The sequence below is a fragment of the Arvicanthis niloticus genome, chromosome 1, assembly GCF_011762505.2.
Source record: "Arvicanthis niloticus isolate mArvNil1 chromosome 1, mArvNil1.pat.X, whole genome shotgun sequence".
In the NCBI taxonomy this organism is placed as follows: Eukaryota; Metazoa; Chordata; class Mammalia; order Rodentia; family Muridae; genus Arvicanthis; species Arvicanthis niloticus.
In genome coordinates this window covers 19,633,571-19,652,687 of record NC_047658.1, presented here as the reverse complement: position 1 = coordinate 19,652,687, position 19,117 = coordinate 19,633,571, and the positions used below count along the sequence as shown (strand labels likewise).

Sequence of the window (19,117 nt, the reverse complement as noted above, 5' to 3'; positions counted from 1 at the left end):
TTTTGTTTTTTGTTTGTTTGTTTGTTTTTTTAGTGTGATATTTTCATGTGTGGGTAAACTGAATAATAATCAAATAATGGCTGCCAGTCCCCCATCACCTGGGCAGTGCTAATTCCTTTGTGGTTTAAAACATTAAAAAACCTTTCTCCCAGCTCTTTTGAAATAGTCAATCCAATACTGTAATTTTTTTCAAGACAGTGTCTCAGATGGCCCAGGCTAGCCTCAAATTCACTCTGTAAAGGAAGGTGATATTGAACTTCTGATCTTCCTGCCTCACCCTCCCGCTTGCTGAGATTAGAAGCACCACTGTGCTTGGCATTCTATTATCGTTAATGACAGTCACCCTCCTGTATGACAGGACCACAGGACAGGGTTCTTTTTACACAGGTGGTTGACCAGTGCCTCCTTGCCCTTCCTGCCTGCATCCCCTCTTCATTTTCCAGTAAGACCCCTTCCACCTTCTGCGTCTAGAAGGTACTGTCTCTAGAGTCCACCTGTGAGTGAGGTCATGTCACAGCTATCTTTCTGTGCCTAGCTTATGTCACACAACGGAAGGACAGCATCCACATTGTCAAATGTACATAGGTTAGCAACACAAATTTCCATGATCTTACATCCCCATATGGACACACACACTCTGATGAACACATCAGAGTGTTTCATTCATGTATCATGAGACACAGAAGAACAGACACTTGCACATATCCATATATGCATTCTGTACACACATCACACACACACACACCACACACATCTTACACACACCACATACACATCACACCACACACATCTTATACACACATCACACCACACACCATTCTACACACACATCACACCACTCACACATTCTACACACACATCACACCACACACATTCTACACACACCACATACACATCACACCACACACATCCTATACACACACACACACACACACACACCATACATATACATCCTACACACAGCCACAGATATACAGACACTGACACATTGCACACTGACACAGGACACTCCACAGGTACATGTACACTTACCTTATATACTTACACAGGGTACACTTCCCTCTTCTTCACACTGCCACCCTCCCCCATGTTCCCATGCCTCTGTATTTATTTCAAACATCTGTAATAATCGGTCTGCTGACTAGAAAGCCTCCCTCCCCACGCCCCCTACCTTCTGTGCTTTACCCACTCCTTCCTTCATTCCAATAGAAACAGTGGCAAAAACAGCACTGTGGGGGGGGAGGGCCATGGGAGAAGGAGGAGCCAGTTGTTCCATCTGAAAAACAAAGACAACAGACCCAGAACACAAGCTGGATGGGCTCACACCTGAACTTCCTGCATGCAGGAGGAGCATCATGAATCCAGGCTAGCCCAGACTACAGTATGAGACCAATCTCAAAAACAGAAGCCCGGTGGAGATCAGGGCAGGTTGGACCTTGTGAGATGGCAGAGAACCTGGTGCAGAGTAGATATTAATTAAATCACCGAAGGGGAATAGAATGGGAGGTCAGGGCTTGTCTTAGCCATTATTGCTGTGAAGAGCCCAAGGAAACTCTTAGAAAAGAAAGCATCGCATTGTAGGCTGGCTTGCGGTTTCAGAGTCAGTCCATTGTCACCATGGTAGGGAGCGTGGGGCAGGCAGACATGGTGCTGGAGAAGGAGCTGAAAGTCCATCCTGATCCATGGGCAGACAGACAGACAGACCCTGGGCTTGGCATGGGCTTTTGAAGCTCAAAGCCCACCCCCAGTGACAAACTTCCTCCCATAAGACCACGCCTTTTAATCCTTTGAATCCTTTGAAATAGTGCCGTTCCCTGGTGACTAAGCATTCAAATGTGTGAGCTCACGGGATTCACTCTGGTTCAAACCACCACAGGGTGGAAAGGAGAAAGGACGAAAACCTAGCGCCCCTTTGTGTTATTGTCCCAGGAACTGTGACTCACTCGGACAGTCTGGAATATGCAGTGACATCTTGTGAACCAGGAGGACCAGGAATGCTAGGACCAGGCTTTTACGCACCAGGGCTGGGTCTCCATCTAGAAACTGCTCCAGGCCTCGGGAACTATGTCCAGCCTCAGCCCAGACCTCTGGAACCCCTTCATATTCTGACCCCTGACTGTCTCTTGGGCTGAGTGGGGCTTCTCTGTCCCCCACAGAGCTTCCACCAGGAGCCCCTCCATCACCTGGCCACCTATCTGTGCTTGACCCTGGTGGTGGCAGAGCTGGTGCTGTCCTGTCTGGTGGACCAGCCACCCTTCTTCTCTGAAGAGTCCCAGCCATTGGTAAGTCAGTCACGGTGTCCTTTATCCCCAGACCCTTCTGATGTCAACAACGGCATGTGACCAAAGGGAGTTGGCCTAGGGCACAAGTCATGTCTTCCTGCTGTTACTCATTCAGCCATTTAGCAAAATCTGAACCTGCACAGCCCAGAACGGGGGCATCTGTAATCTCAGCACTGGGAAGGCAGGAGGACTGCAGAGTCACTGAATACGTCATTCTGGTGGATTGGTTACTGTCTCATCACTGTGACAAAGTATCTTGCCGCGAACCCCCCACGCTTGGGCACCAAACTGTTGTGCTTACTGGAGCCCCACTTAGGCGCCAAACTGTTGCGCTTACTGGAGCCCGATGTTGGACGCCAAACTGTTGCGGCCCGTACTGCCCGCTCCGGTCCGAGGGTCAGGGTCTAGCGAGAGAGAGAGTGGGGATAAAGGGGAAGAGACGCGAAGAATGGAGACAAGACAGAGATTCTGATCAAGTCTCTTTTATTGAAGGGAATTCTGAGCTATTTATAGGCTTTTGCCACGTGCCTTGTAGGCGCGTGGATACCACGTGCCTTGCAGGTGTTGATATGACGTAAGCCTTACAGGCGTCTATAGCGTGGACAGCACGTGCACCGCAATGCCTTGCAGGCGTGGATAGCACGTGTGCCTTACAGGCATGTATGGCGTAGATAGCACGTGGACAGCACGTGAACTGCAATGCCTTGCAGGCGTGACTACCACGTGCACCTTGTAGCTGGGGCCAGTAAACAGCAACACAAAATATGTGGGATATCAGAGTGTGCTTCAGCTGTTGTAGGCTATTGAAAACCAAATCTTTCATCAGGGTATATGGTTCCAGATGGCTGCAAAGTTGATCTAGCCGCTTTCTGTTAAAGTCGGCTCCCAACAGTATCTGAAGGCAGGGCTTATCTTGGCTCACACTTGGCGAGATTGTCAGTCCATCAGGATATGGTAGCAGCTCAGTTGGGGGGGGCGTGAAGGGTGAATTCCTGTGGAGGGAATTCCTTACAGTAAAGGGGGACAAACAGGAAGTTCTCAACCTCAATGCTCCCTCCTAACACACACACACACACACACACACACACACACACAACCCGTTACACACACTCCATCACTGGGCCCCATTAGCTCATATTCATAACATGGTCCTTGCTTTGAGTTTTGTTGTTGTTGTTTTGTGTTGTTTTTAAGGTAGGCTCTCATATTGAAGCCCAGAGTGGCCTGGTATTCACTAGTTAAGTCCAGGCTAGCCTTGAACCCACGGCAATCTTCCTGCCTCCAGAGAGCTGGGGTTATAGGCACGAGCTACTCCCACATCCGGCTGTTTGAGAACTTCTTGGTCTCAGTCAGGTACCGGCTGTTCTTCTGGGTGACTCGTGTTCTTGGTTATTGGCACCGTCAGCCCCTCAGTCTCACTACGTATCCTGGGCTGGCCTGGAACTTAACTTGTAGACCAGGTTGACCTTGAGCTCATAGCAATTTGCCTGCCCCACTGCTGGAATCAAAGATATGAATCACCATGCCTGGCCTTCTGGCCCTTTTTGCCTTGACTACCAGGAAGCTCACTGGTGTCTCTTTCTCTCTGGTAAGGAGACATCAAGCTTTATCATTCTTTTAGCACTAAACTCATGTTCACTCTCTCTGGCTCTCCACCCTTGGCCTGTGAGGCCAAGACCAGCCTGTCTTTTTCTTTTCTTTTCTTTTCTTTTCTTTTCTTTTCTTTTCTTTTCTTTTCTTTTCCCTGAGATGGGGCCTTGCCATATAACCCAGGGTGGCCTTAAGTTTTCCTGCCTCAGCTTAAGTACTGAGACAACAGATGGACACCATCACATCTGGCTCCAAGACCAGCCTGTCTTTTTCTTTTCTTTTCTTTTCTTTTCTTTTCTTTTCTTTTCTTTTCCCTGAGATGGGGCCTTGCCATATAACCCAGGGTGGCCTTAAGTTTTCCTGCCTCAGCTTAAGTACTGAGACAACAGATGGACACCATCACATCTGGCTCCTCCTGGCCTTTTTTCTTTTCCAGAATCCCTGTCCAGAGGCCGAGGCCTCCTTTCCCTCCAAGGCCATGTTCTGGTGGGCCTCTGGGTGAGTGAGGTATAGGGCTGGGGTGGTGCCCCCTGACCTGCATACATTACGCTTTTGCTTGTCAGCCCCACTCGTCTCCACAGAATTCCCTCCTGGCCTCACCCATGCCTCCTTTGTCCAGCTCGGCACTGCCTTCTAGAAGATCCCTCTCAATAAGTCCCAGTTCACCCCTCAGAGAAAGATGTGACCTTGAACTCTGGCTCTGCCTCTTAGTGGGCTTGTAAGGCACACCAGAGCCTCAGTCTTGCCCTCTGTAAAATGGGGACAATTCTACCTCTATCAACTAGAAGGTACTCAGCGTGTACATAGCAGGTGCTGAATAAAATCACATCTATTATGCAGCTCCAGTCACTTAACATGGTAAAGAAACATCTACTGCATGCTAAGCCCCAGGAGTGAGATTTAAAAGGCCGAGTCTCTGTCCCCTATGGGATCCCAGGCCGAAGGAGAGAGCAAGCATCTTCATAGTGTTAGTCTCCCAGGCACTAACACCACAGTCACCCATCAGGACCCTGCCTGCTCTGACACAGTCAGACCTCAGGCAAATCAGACCACTTTGATTTGAGAGACCGACAGTACGCTTAAGGCACCTGGCGCAGGGCAGGACAACCTGGTGGCTATTAAGCAGATGAAGGGCACAATACTCTGGACCCACAGGGGTTCTACAAAAAAAGGATTTCCTAAATAGCTCTACCTTGAGCCTCAACCCTTCTCCCAAACTTAGCCACCAATCAGCTGTGCTGTCTTGTGACTCCTGGGATGTCACCCAGACTGTCACAGAACCCCCAGGCAATTAACCATTTGCAGAGTGGCCAATTGCTTGCTTGCCCTCATCTGCTGCCTCTCGGGGACACTTGGCAGGACCTAGAGAGACAACCAGCACCGATTGAGAGCTTCCCCTTCGAGTTGTTGGAAAGATCAAAGATCTGAAACAACTTTTGGACCCTGAACTTCTGACTCCAGAGAGGGTCTGTTCCCCTCGTGTGCCAGGTGGCCCTGAAGCATTCGGTCGTTTTTATTTCCCATGTCTTTAAAAGGGGAGCTTTAAAAAGTAGCTGAGATCCCCGGGGGAGGCTACTGCCTTCAGGACCCAGCAGAGGTGGCTTCCCAGGGGTCACACAGCTACCTGCAGGGATCAAGCTGGCGTGTGGGGACCACAGGAGGAGCTTGCTCTGGTGTTCCCTCTCTTTCACAGGCTGCTATGGAAGGGCTACAGGAAACTTCTGGGGCCAAAAGACCTCTGGTCGCTTGGGAGAGAAAACTCTTCAGAAGAACTTGTTTCCCAGCTGGAGAGAGAATGGAGGAGGAGCTGCAATGTGCTGCCAGGGTGAGTGGGAGGTGAGCCTGGCAAAGAGCACTCACCATCACTTGGCGTCTAGAGCACTCAGCAGCAGGCTTCTAGTACCGCCTGCTCTTGCTTTTGCTCCCCCCGAATGTGCCCAATCCGTCAGGTTTTTCCCACCAAGCACCAACTGATCACTGAACTCAAGGTATACTTCTTCCCAGAGTGCTTTGTGTGCCCTAAACAGAGATTCTAATGGGGGTTCTCTTCAACACCCTAAAAGGAGGGATCATGAAGGAAAGGCCCCAAGCAATGCCCATCTGAGACCCACAGACCCTACAGTGCTCACCTGGCATCCAGGGCCCCTACGTCACCCCCACACCCTAGCAGTGCGCTGAGTTCAAGGCCAACCAGGGCTTCAGAGTGACCTTGTCTCCAAACAACAACAATAAGTGACCAGAATTTGTTGGTCTGCTACAGCCTGAGTATAACTCCGGCCCCGTGCCCATGTTCCCTCTCTACCAGGCACAAAGGGCACAGTGGTGTGAGGGCCCCTGAGACAGAGGCCTTCCTGCAGCCAGAGAGGAACCAGCGGGGCCCGCTCCTCAGGGCCATCTGGCGTGTGTTCCGGTCCACCTTCCTGCTGGGGACCCTCAGCCTGGTCATTAGCGATGCCTTCAGGTTTGCTGTCCCCAAGCTCCTCAGGTACGTTCTGGCTCCAGCTGAGATGCCTCAAGGACATCCCGGGAGGAAGAACTCTGCCTCTGTGTGTACATCTGGGACTCAGGACCCCAGAGCATGGGCAATAAGTCTGCGGAGGTGGGGGACACATGAGGGGGAAAAATGACTGATCCCAGGAGGGCAGAGGACTGTATCAGTTAACTTTTGCTGCCAAACAATCATCCCCAAGGTCAGAGTTTAAGGTCACAGAGTTTAAAGTTTCACTCACTCAGCTGGTCAGGATGTATGGATGGGCAGTTTGGGCTGGATCCCACTGGGTGGGCTCACTCAAGTGTTTGTGGCTCATGGCTGAGTAGGCCAGAGACGTTTGAAATGGTCTTGCCTAGGCTTTGCTCCTTGCAATTTCCATCCTCTAAGAGACTAGGGCAGGCCTGTTCAAGAACATGGCGCTGGGACACAGGACAAAGTCACATACATACACAGACACACAGACACACACACACACACAGAGCAAAGCCTGGTGTTGGCACAATACCACCTCCCTGTGTCTGAATAGCCAAAACTGATAGCCAGTCCAGGTTCAAGAGGTGTTTTGTAGAGCCAGGTCTGGCAGTAAAGAGCTGTCATTCTTACTCAAGAGGTTAAAGGAGAAAGATTGCAAGTTCCAGGCCAGCCTGGGCTACACCATGAGCTCTAGGCCAGTCTATGTCACTTACTTAAACCTTGTCTCAAAATAGAAAGTAAAGCCAGGCCTGGTATTGGGATTTGTAATGACAACACCCAAGAGCCTGGGGCAGGAGAATCACAACTTGAGACTTGAAGCACAGAATGAGTCCTATCCCCAACTAAAGCCAAACCAGGGCTTCAGTTTGGTTTGTCAGTCAGTTGGTAAAGCGTTTGTCAACCAAGCCTAGGTTTGATCCCCTAGCACGTACGTACCCATATCCTTAGCACTCAGTAAGCAGGATCAGAAACTCAAACTCACAGTGAGTTTGAAGCCAACCTGGGCTACATGATCCCCACCCCCCCATCCCCACTCTGTTTCAAAAAGGAAAAAAAAAGTCACAAAGCAAAGAAACATGGACAGAGTGGAAGTGATTGTGGCCATTTGTCCGTTTGGTCACCGCCCCGATGACCCTGCACCGGGATGGCTTAGGTCTCACTGCCGTTTCTCTTCCTGCATCCCAGTCTGTTTCTGGAGTTCATGGGTGACCGCGACTCCTCAGCGTGGACAGGCTGGCTCCTGGCTGTGTTGATGTTCTTGTCGGCCTGCCTACAGACATTGTTTGAACAGCAGCATATGTACAGAGCCAAGGTCCTGCAGATGAGGCTTCGAACAGCCATCACTGGGCTGGTGTACAGAAAGGTGAGCTCCAGGGGCAGGAGTGTGAGCATCTGCCTCCACCGGTCTCCTATCCTCCTCCCGGTTAACAGGATGTCTGATCTGGCCCTGAGACCTCTCCAAACATATCTCTTCTATCTCTCATCCCTTCACAGACTCTTGTCCCATAGCGAGAACTCTGAATGATGTCTGTTAACTACTGCACTGATAGTGGCTCCTGGGGCTCAAAGAGAACAAGTTGTTACTAGAATTATCAGGGTGGGACCTGGCCCTGTGCCCTAACAAGCTGGGCCGAGTACCTTCCCCAATCAATCAATTAAACAGGCAAGGGACAGTGACTCCCCCTAAGTCCTTCTCTGGAATCCTGAGGATAAGAGGTATGCATGCATAGCTTTGCAGTTCTGGCTGGGGGTGGCCCCAACCATCTTGTCTCTGGCAAGTTGTCAGGACACTGTGAGATCTCTCCCAAAGACAAGTTCCTCTCTGGCACCAGACTTCCGGTCTTTTCCTCCTTCCAGAGTGGGGCTCCTGGGAAAATGGCAGTTTCCAGGTATCCATTGTTTCTATAGCCTGTCAGTGCAAGGGAGGGACACAAGATAATCTGCATTCCCGCCAGGATGCTTACTTTCATCCCTTGTGAGTCTCCCCAGCGGACTGCCTTTGAGCTCAAGAGGAAACACTGCCTGCCACCGCAAGGCAGCCTTTGATCCTCAGAAGAGGTCTGACTTGGCCTGACCTCCAGGGAGACACCTTCTTGGTTCTTGGCATGGCTGCTATTGAAATGAACTATAAACAACTTTGAGCTCTGCTTCTGTCACTCAAACTCCAGCTGTGCCAACAAGTCCAGCTCCACTGAAGTTCTCAGGAGGCAGCAGGGGCGGGGAGTCCCCGTGGGTGGGGCTGCAGCAGCCCTCTGTGAAGACTTGCGAGTGGAGAGTTAGTTCTACACCGTGGATCACACAAACTCTCACACAGTACAGAGCAGGCAGGAAGAGCCAGTGTTCATCATGCTGAGGGTCCTGTGACCTCAGCAGCAGACAGATCAGAAGCCACAAGAAAAAGGCATGGGGGGGGGGGAGGCTCAGGAAGCTCTGTCTGGGAGAATCTAACACCCAGTCCAGCCTGTGTTGTGGCTCAGGGTGCCTGAATTCCTGGCCTATGGGTCTCTTGCTCTGACTCTGACTCAGGGCAAGTTGCTTCGCTTCTCTGGGCCTCAGTTTCCTTAGCTGTAAAATGGGCACCACATCGATTCTGGAGTCACTTTTCACTTTTTAACAACTGTTACCATGCAATGTACCCACAGACCTAGTTACAGTCACCAGAGTGGCCCCAGCATCTGGAGGAGAGCTCAGCGCAATGTAGCCTGCTTCTGCCCCTGACATCTGGGGAGAGGAGACTGCTCTCCGCACAGACATGGGCATCCCTAGCATGGGGCATATGAGCCCAGATCACCCCGGGTCTAGCTTTTTGTAATTTTCACTAATGTGCCCCCCAGATCCTCATGCCCAACCCTGGGAGGTTAGCTTGGGAAAGTTTACAGGGTCACTGCATAGGTGGTAAACTGAGGCTGGGCCTACACTCAGTGCTCATTCCCAGTCTTCCCTCTTCACGTTGTCCCTCCTCACACCTGCCCAGGTCCTGGTCCTGTCTAGTGGTTCCAGAAAATCCAGTGCAGCAGGGGACGTGGTCAACCTGGTGTCAGTGGACATACAGCGCCTGGTGGAGAGCGTCATCTACCTCAACGGGCTGTGGCTGCTCTTCCTGTGGATCATAGTGTGCTTCGTCTACCTGTGGCAGGTGTGACGGGGGAAGTGGAGCTGGGCTTCCGTGTCCTCCTCTTCCTTCCGGCTATTCTGCTTCTCTTCCTTTCCTCCTTCTCCTCTCCTCCTCCCCTTCCTCCTCCTTTTCTCCCTGCTCCTCCTCCTCCTCTTTCTCTTCCTCTTTTCCTGCTCTTCTTCCTCCCCTTCCTCCTCTTCTTCCTGCTCCTCTTCCTCCTCTCCCTCCTCCTCCCTAAACCCAGTCTCCATCTGCACAGTGCAAGTTGACCTAAAGTGAAGAGTCTTAGAGTGGCCCTGGCTTAAGTTCAAGCCAAGGCTAGCCCCCTCCAGAACTTAATTATTTCTCTTTCTCAAAATGTTGATGATAATGTGGATGGATTCACTTTGGGTTTTTATTTGGTTCAGGTTGGGATTTGGGTTTTTTGAGGTAAGACCTTGTGTAACCCTGGCTAGCCTCAAACTCACGAGAGAGCTGAGGCTAGCCTTGAGCTTGTATCCTAATGCTTCCACCTTCTGAGTGCCAGGATTAGAGGAGTGTGTCCATCCAGATGGGATCTTACTATTACCAGCTCTCAGTGGGTTCTCGAGGGCCTCGGGGCCGAATCCATTGTGTTTTGGAGTGATTGGTGACGCTGAAGCATGCTCACCTACAAAAGGCTGAAACACAATGCCAGGGAAGAACTGCCACATGTGCAGAAAGCACAATATCACAGCATCAGCCGGGACACTTTTTCTTTCTTTTGCTTCATGGTACAAAAGCATCTGCTATTATTACTGTTACTATTACTGTTACTGTTACTATTACTGTCACTATCATTATCATCATCAGCATCATCAGCATCTCTGGCTGTGTATGGACTGCTACCTGGGTTTAAATCTCGCTCTTACCATTTACTTGCTGTTAAACTTCACACTACTAACTCACCCTCTCTGTGCCACAATTCCTTAGTTCTAAGAACAGAGGATAATTAGAAGCAGGCTCCTGGTCCTACATGGGTGAGACCCAGACAAGCTGGCAGAGGTTGTGCAGCCTCTGTCTGGATCGCTTGGGTCCAGTGGGGCTTTGGGTTTGGATTCAGGAATGGTAGAAGTGCGTTTGAGAGCTTGAGGATATAACCTGAGTTTAATGAGACAATCATATGTGGTTTGTAGGCAGCTTCTTGGCATAGCCCAAAGGTCATTTTGAGCAATGTCTTTAACAGGCCTGTGTTTTGCCCATGTCCCAGGGTGAGATGAGGCACGAATTCCCCCCTGTGGCATCCATCATGTTGGTGCTCAAAGCCTCTCAGACTCTGGAGCACTTAGTTCCCAGCTTTTGGACTAGGGATGCTAAGGCGGTGTATCTAAGGCACCTGCTTGCTATAGCATCGTCAGCTGCCATCTGATGTGCAAGGGCAGCCATCACCATGATCACTGACCACCATTGAATGTTTCCTTATTTATCTCTGTGGTGCCTCGTGTACACCACGCGAGTAGTTTTCCACTGAGCTACAGCTTTGGTCCTTTAAAAAAAAAAAAAAAAATATATATATATATATATATATATATATATATATATATATATATATGTGTGTGTGTGTGTGTGTGTGTGTGTGTGTGTGTGTGTGTGTGTATGTATATTATATATATGTATATTATATATTTATATTATATTCTATATTCTATAACATAAATATATTTATATACATTTATATTATATATTTTTTTTTTAAATTTTGAGGCAAGGTCTCACTAAAATGCTGGCCTTGACCTTGCTGTATAGACAACCTGGGGTTTGTGATTCTCCTGCCTCAGCCGCAGAAATAGCTGCGATTACTAATGTGAGCTGTCATGTCCAGCTAAAATTCTATTTGTGAACACTGACATTTAAATATTCCAAGGCTTACACACAGTAGGTGGTCAGCAGGCATGTGCAGGCATTCAAGTAGTGCCTGCGTGCAGTGTTGAAAAGCTGGCTGCTGTTATAGGAGAGACAGGGAAGGAGGATGGCCTTCCTGAGTAGGCCAAGGTTGATAGCGATCAGAGGCCTCAGTATCCCCAGGAAATGCCCTGCACACTGCCTCTGCCCCGGCACCAGAGGGCCACCATGCTGCCCCAGGCTACGGCTAAATGAAAACAACCTGGAGGGTGACCTTACTTTCCAAATGAATGTTCTTAACGGCTGTCGGTGGCTTTCAGGACAGTTCTCCATTGAGCCACTAGGTGGCGGAATAGACGCATGAATAAACCAAACTGGCCTACTTTGGTCCAGAGATTAGAGACCAGAGTTCCTGTGGGCTGAGAGAAACAGAGACTGGAGTTGGGGTGGAGGAAATCTCAAAAAAGCACAATAAGACTTTATTTTTAAAAGCATTTAGTCGGTCCCCACCACCACATCTCCCAGGTAACCAGACCAAAGACACCAGCCATTATAAACCTGGTGGGAGAGAGTAACAAAACACAGGGGTCCAGTTAAATGTGACATTTTAAATAAACAGAATAATCGTTCAGTGTAACTGCGTCTTCAATATTGCAGGAGACATTCTTACACTAAACACACACACACACACACACACACACACACATCCATCCAGCTCAGAAACCTCAACTTTGTGCATTTGTTGTTAACCTGGTGACTCCCTGGTGAGAGGTGAGCTGGAGGATAGATTAATAGTGAGCCCTGAGAGGTGGGTGTGGCGGCGTGTGCCTGTGATAACTGAATTTGGGGGTTGGGGAAAGAGAATCAGGGGTTTTAGGTCAGTCTCAGCAACATAGAATGTCCTGGCAAAATATCTCAGGGGGACAATTTACAGTGCTTGTTGTCAGCCTGAGGACCTGAGCTGTGCCCTGAGGACCCGTATAAACATGGAAGGGGACCTGACCCTACAACAGCATCTCCTGACCTCCACATGCTGTGACCATGTCACTTCGATAAACAATCATTTAAAAGGGCAGGGAGAGGGAGCCAACAAAGTGCTTACAGAGTAAACATGCGGACCCAAGTGCAGACGCCCGTGACCTATATAAAAAGCCAGGCACAGCGGCACATGCCTGAATTCCCAGCCCCAGTCTCATGATACCCTGCCCTCTGTCCCCAGCTCCTTGGACCCTCTGCTCTCACAGCCGTTGCTGTCTTCCTGAGCCTCCTCCCTCTGAACTTCTTCATCACCAAGAAGAGGAGCTACCATCAGGTTTGGCATTTGGGAATGCAGACACCCTGGGCAGAGAAACAACCACGGGGTTCTGGATGGTGACAGAGATAGGGACAGGCAAGAAGAGGCTGTAGGTCTGTCCTTGTCCTGTGTTGTCAGACCCGTGTCCCTTGGACACGCTTCCATTCCTTCTAGAATGTGGCCCCTTCCTACAGTAGCCCCAAGCTATTGTCCTTCAATGACTCCTGTCTCTGAGCCACCTCCAGCCCCCACTCAGTCAGAGGGATGTGTGGCAGCCGTAGAAACCACACCTCCCTTGCTGATGTGGCTCAGTGTCTAAGCCTACGACCCCTCCATGGCCTCTGTCACCTAACCTTGCTTCCTTCTTCTCTCCCTTGCCCAACTCTGCTTCCTCACACAGTCTTTCGAGCCTGGTCTCCTCCATCTGCAGGTTTTCTTTCTATAGCACTTTTAGCAGAGAGCACAGGCGTACGGCAGAGGCAGGCTCAGCACCTCAGCAGTAGGTGGTGTTTAGGACATAAGGGCTGGTGCGATGGCTCAGCAGATAAAGGCACTTGCTCACAAGCCTGACCAATTGAATTTGATCCCACGACCCACGTAGTGCACAGAGAGAACCAACTCTGGCAAGTTGTCCCATGACCTCTAAATGTCCCCTGTGGCACGCACATGCTTATTCGTGTACAAAATAAGTAAATAAACATGACATCAAAAGCGGCTGAGCCAGGTGTGGTGGCACACACCTTTAATTCTGCATGCAAGAGGTCGATATGGGAGATCTTCATGAGTTCAAGGCCAGCCTGGTCTACATAGCAAGTTCCGGGCCAGCCAGGACTACTAATAAGAAACTATCTCAAAGATAAATGATAGATAGATAGATAGATAGATAGATAGATAGATAGATAGCACAAACACATCATCACAGTATTAGAGAGGCTGAGACAGGAGGATAGTTAGTTTGAGGCCGGCCTGGACTACACAGCAGACCCTGTACTAATGAGAGAAGAGGAGAGTCTTTAGAAAAGAGGTAGATGAACTCACCCCTCTTCACTGTCCCAACCTCCCTCCGCTGTCACCCACCCTCCCTGTCATCTATCCTCCCTGTCACTCACCCTCCACTGTCACCCTCACTCCCTGTCACCCACCCTCACTGTCACCTGCCCTCCACTTCTCAGTACCTCACTCCACTCTGTGCCACCCCTACCCCTCAGCCCTCCCGTCCTCTCCATACAAATGCTCCACCTCCCCGTGTTTGCTTCTGCAGATACCTGGATACCCTCCCAGCAGATACTCATGCTGTCTTTCCCCTTGCTAACCAGGTTGGCCACTCCCTGAGTGGCCTCAAAGACGCTGTCCACACAGTTGCCCTACAGCCTCTTGCGTGGAACATGAAACCCCAAACACTTCTGCCTGACCTCGAAGCCCTGCCTGCTGCAGCCTCCCCTCTCCCTGAAGAACCCAGCTCACTGTCTCCCTTTCCTGCAGTCTCCCTGAATTTTTTTTTGAGTCATGCTGTCCCCTCTCTGAAGGTCCCCCTCTCGTGTCCATATCCACTCCAACTGCCTGTTCGCTATGCACTGAGTACCTGCAACTTCCTGTTCTCATTAAGAGCTGTTTCAACTGACACCCGCACCCCCAGAAAGCCTTCCTGGTAGCACCATCACGCCCACTGGTGGCTTCTGATTGGCACAGTGACAGCAGGCTCAGGTGGCTGAGACAGCTCTGGGGAGGAGTGAAGGCCCAGGGAGAGGGTGAGGGCTGGTGTGTGACTTGCAGAAAAAGTCTGCAGGGTTTGAGGCAGGGGTGGCAGGGATAGAGAATTACAGGCTGGTGTCTCTCTTGCCTCCTCTTTCCTGTCTCAGGAAGAACAGATGAGGCAGAAGGCCTCCCGGGCACGACTCACCAGCTCCATGCTCAGAACTGTGAGAACCATCAAGTCCCATGGCTGGGAGTGTGCCTTCCTGGAGCGACTCCTTCACATCCGGGGCCGGGAGCTGGGCGCCCTGAGGACATCCACCCTCCTCTTCTCTGTGTCTCTCGTGTCCTTCCAAGTGTCTACATTTCTGGTGACGTCATTCTGGTCTCACTGCAGATGCCAGAGGGTTGGGAGAGGGCATGCTTGGGATAGAGAGCTGGTGCCAGCAGCATTGCATCTTATGGGCTCTGCCCACTGGAAAGGGGCAGCAGGCTCAGTGCCACCCTTGTGCTTCAACAGGTGGCGCTGGTCGTGTTTGCTGTCCACACCCTGGTGGCAGAGGACAACGCCATGGATGCAGAGAAGGCGTTTGTGACCCTCACAGTGCTCAGCATCCTTAACAAAGCCCAGGCCTTCCTCCCCTTCTCAGTGCACTGCATCGTTCAGGTGAGGTGTGAGGAGGGTCAAGGAGTCGGAGAGCTGGGCCTGGATTCAGCACACCCGGACCACTGTCAGCAAAGAACAGGAGGGAAGGGGCTGGAGAGCAGCTGGACGCCATCAGGGGTGGGTCAGAGGGTGCAGGGAGACCTCAGCAAACATCCTGGAGAACATGTCACTTTTACATTCAGGAACTCATCCTGGGTCTCCTCCTAGAGAGGGGCCCTTCATTTCTCTGCCTTTATCTTTCCTGACACATAGCCTGGGACCTGCTGAAAAGGAAGATTGGCTGATCGAACTGTTTCCTCCTCCTCCTCCTCCTCCTCTCCCTCCTCTTCTTCTTCTTCCTCTAATCCTCTTCCTCCTCTCCTCCTCCTCTGTCTTCCAGCATGTGTGTTTGTTCATGAGTGTCTGTTATATGTTGTTTGAGTGTGTTGTATGAGTGTGGTACATTTGTGTGTGTATGTATGTGTGTGAGTATGTATGTGTGTGTATATGTATATATGTGAGTGTGTGTGTGAGAGTGTATATGTGTATATGTGTGTGAGTGTGTATGTATGAGTGTGTATGTGTGTGCATGTATGTGTGAGTGTGTTTGCATGTGTGTGAGAGTGTGTATGTGTGTGTGAGTGGTATGTGTATGTGCATGTGTGTGTGAGTGGTATGGGTATGTATGTGTGTGTGTGTGCATGTGTGTGTGTGTGTGTGTGTGAGAGAGAGAGAGTGGTATGTGTGTGTATGAGAGTGGTGTGTGTATGCATATGGGTGTGTGTGAGTGGTGTGTGTGTGTGTGTGTGAGAGAGAGAGTGGTGTGTGTGTGTGTGAAAGAGTGGTATTTGTGTGCATATGTGTGTGTGTGAGTGGTGTTGGGGGCCAACTTTTAGCAGAAAGCGGCTATCAGCTTTGCAGCCATCTTGATCCATATACCCTGACATGAGACTTGGATTACAATAGCCTACAACAGCTGAGCACACTCTGATAATCTTGGTTTAGATACCTTGGGTGTGTGAGATTAAAGGTGTGTAACTTAAGAGTTTGACTTAGAAGTGTAGAGATCAGATTTAGAGACAAGACCTAAGGGCATGATTAAAGGTGTGACCAAAAGGCATGGCTTAGAAGTGAGAGATGTAAAAGGCAGAGGCAGACAGTAGATAATCAGACTCTTTAGAGAGAACAACTTGGAGTTAGTTATTAGACATTAGGCACTTGGCACTTTGAAGAAGTAACTTGGAACTTGGAGGCACTACGGACTGGGAGCTAGGGACTAGGAACTCAAGACTTGGGACTTGGAGAGAAGAAGAGAGACTGAAGAGTAAACGGGATTGAATCACACTCTGTCTGGTCTCCATTCTTCGAGTCTGCCCTCACCCTCGCTCTTGCTGAACCCCGACCCGCAGACCGGAACGGCAGCTTGGACCGGGATACAGTGGCCGCCAAACTCGGGGCAGCCCGGGCCTCAACATTTTGCTCGGGCCTCGACATTTTTTTGGCTGCCCGAACGTGGGGCTAGCTCGGTCGTCAACAGAGTGGTATGTATGCATGTGTGTGTGTGTGTACACACGTGTGTGTGGGAGAGAGTGGTATGTGTGTGAGTGGTGTGTGTGTGAGAGACTGGTGTGTGTGAGAGAGTGGTGTGTGTGTGAATGGTGTGTGTGAGTGGTGTGTGTGTGTGAGTCACTGGCTAGAGGTCAATGTCAAATTTCTTTCTCTACCATTCTCCAGCTTATTTTTTAATATTAACTTTTTCTTTAAGAATTCCAATCAGTATGCTTTGCTCGTGTTCACCACCACTCTTTCCTGACCCCTTGCAGACCCATTCCCTATCTATTCCCAACTCTGATTTCTCTCTCTCTCTCTCTCTCTCTCTCTCTCTCTCTCTCTCTCTCTCTCTTTCTCTCTCATAACCCACTGAGTCTCATTTGCACTGACCATATGCTGCTGATGTGGGGCCATCCTCGGACCTCCAGAAGCCACACCCTTGAGTAAACTGATCACATCAGTCCCGGTTTCTGTTGCTGGTATAAAGCACCATGACCAAAAGCAGCTTGTGGAGAAAAGGGTTTATTTCAACTGCCAGCTTGTGAGTCTGAATCTAAGGAAGTCACGGCAAGAACTCAGGGCAGGAAGTGATGCAGAGGCCATGGGGGAGTACTGCTGACTGGTTTGCTCAGCCTGTTTTCTTATACATCTCTGGGAATTACCTGGCTGGGGTGACACCAACCGAAATGGGCTGGGCTCTCCCATATAAACCATTAATCAAGAAAATGTTCTGCAGACTTGCCTGCGGGCCTATATTTTCATAATTATTTTACAATTGAGAGTCCCTCTTCCCAAATGACTCTAGCTTATGTCAAGGTGACATAAACTAACCAACATCCCTGCCCTCTCTCAGAAGCTATTAACTATCCATAGCTCCTTGGCTAGACATGGGGACTCACAAGTTCCTCCCTCAGCCATGTTAGAAGGCTGACCGGCTAGATCTTGCTCAGGCAGCCCGAGCTGCTATGAGTTCACAAGGGCAGTGGTCATGTCCACCAGACACTGTTTCCCTCTGTCCTTCCTGACCTCTGACTTCTGACCTCTGACCTCTGACCTCTGACAATCTTCCTGCTCTGTCTTCCATGATGTTGGCTGTAGCCTTGGAGAAAGGGGGTGTGGTACAGAAGTCACACTGGTAGCGGAGCTCTTTGCAGACCGTCATTCTCTGCACTCCGACCAGCTATAAGTTTCTACGTTAGCCAAGGCCTGAGAGCTGCACTAATGTGAGGTACAGAGTTACACACTTAGAAGACAGTCCACTTGGCAACATGATAGTTGACTCCTACAGCTTACGGACTCCCCAACCATGGGTTATTGGCCAGATTTATAGCACCAGACGTGCATTTTCACCTGTGGAGCAGGCCTGAAATCCAATCAGAAAACCAATAGCATGCATACTGCCATTGCACACGAGCGTATCTTTCCATAATAGTCATCAGAATTCGTAGCTAGGTAAGAGTCGGTCGGTATCTTCCTCCTCCAGCAGCCTAGATAGCACCCAACTGGGTAGCTTACTGGGAGGAAGCTACCCAATCAGCACCAACTTGGTTTCTCCATGCCCTATGACCAAAGTATGTTGTGCCTTCAGCAATAGGGTCTTACCATCAAACTCTGGTGGGCATCGAAAGCAACTGTTGTTTTAGGGATCTCACTAGGTCAGAGGCGAGGTATCCCACATCTGACATAGGTATCTTATTAAGTCATACATGGTTTATGAGAGAAACATTATCCCTTGTGTAGGGTAACTCCAGTTAAATACATATACATATATACCTGCATGCATATACACATGGGAGCTTCTAAAATAGGTTTTCCATTGCAGAACACTTAGTGCTAGTTATTCCTTCCACTACCACACTTTAGTTTTTGAGACAGAGTCTCTCAAGGAACCCAGAGCTTATCCATTTGACCAGATTGCCTGGCCAGAGAACTCTAGGGAGCCACTCTCCAAATGGGATGACGGACATGGACTGCCATGACCAGCTTTTACATGGACTCTGGGGATTTGAACCCAGGTCATTAGACTTGCACAGCAAGCACTTTACCTCGTTGAGCTATCTCCTCAGCTCCAAGTCATCTGTATTGCAATGATCACCTCCAGTCACCAAGCATAGGTGTGCAATGGGTGCTCAAGAGCACCCCCAGTGGACAGAGTTGGAAGTTACTCCACATCATTGTTGGGTGCTGTTGGAAAAGACTGTCTCTTTCTTAGGCCTTAGTTGGAGGCAGCTGGTTTGTTCCATTCTTTCTCTTTTGAATTAAGGACAGAGAAATGTCCTCACCCATCTCAAGGTCATTGTTTCCCATGATCTACAGATATTCCAGCACCTAGCAAATGCAAAATATTGGGCTGAGTCCTCAGGAAGTCATTCCGACGGAACCCCTTCTAGTCTGATGACTAGCCCACTTTGTATCTCCAGGCTCGTGTGTCCTTTGACCGACTGGCGGCCTTCCTGTGCCTGGAAGAAGTAGACCCCAATGGCATGGTCTCAAGTCCCTCCAGATGCTGTGAGTGCTGAGATGGGCAGGGGGAGTGGGACGAAGACACCATAGGCAATATAGATCTCACCGTCATGTCACTTGGTACCCAACATCTTCGGCTTCTGCCAATGTACAGTGATGA

The 19,117-nt window shown here is 49.9% G+C and overlaps 1 protein-coding gene across 12 annotated transcripts in view; it reads left to right on the top strand.

The window, feature by feature from the left end:
* Abcc6 (ATP binding cassette subfamily C member 6) overlaps window positions 1–19,117 on the top strand; it is a 54,420-nt gene that overhangs the window by 10,140 nt on the left and 25,163 nt on the right. For 11 of the 12 annotated variants that reach the window (XR_013110512.1, XR_013110513.1, XR_013110511.1 and 8 more), the window contains exons 5-14: window positions 2,157–2,282; window positions 4,309–4,370; window positions 5,566–5,697; window positions 6,178–6,357; window positions 7,522–7,699; window positions 9,311–9,472; window positions 12,531–12,623; window positions 14,465–14,668; window positions 14,818–14,964; window positions 18,915–19,002. Coding sequence is in view for 9 of the 12 variants with exons in the window: in XM_076934441.1 (XP_076790556.1) it covers window positions 2,157–2,282; window positions 4,309–4,370; window positions 5,566–5,697; window positions 6,178–6,357; window positions 7,522–7,699; window positions 9,311–9,472; window positions 12,531–12,623; window positions 14,465–14,668; window positions 14,818–14,964; window positions 18,915–19,002 (1,372 nt within the window). In the remaining 3 variants the exon portion in view is untranslated. Of the gene's footprint in view, window positions 1–2,156; window positions 2,283–4,308; window positions 4,371–5,565; window positions 5,709–6,177; window positions 6,358–7,521; window positions 7,700–9,310; window positions 9,473–12,530; window positions 12,624–14,464; window positions 14,669–14,817; window positions 14,965–18,914; window positions 19,003–19,117 lie in introns of all 12 variants that reach the window. The other variant, XM_076934421.1, reaches the window with a different exon arrangement.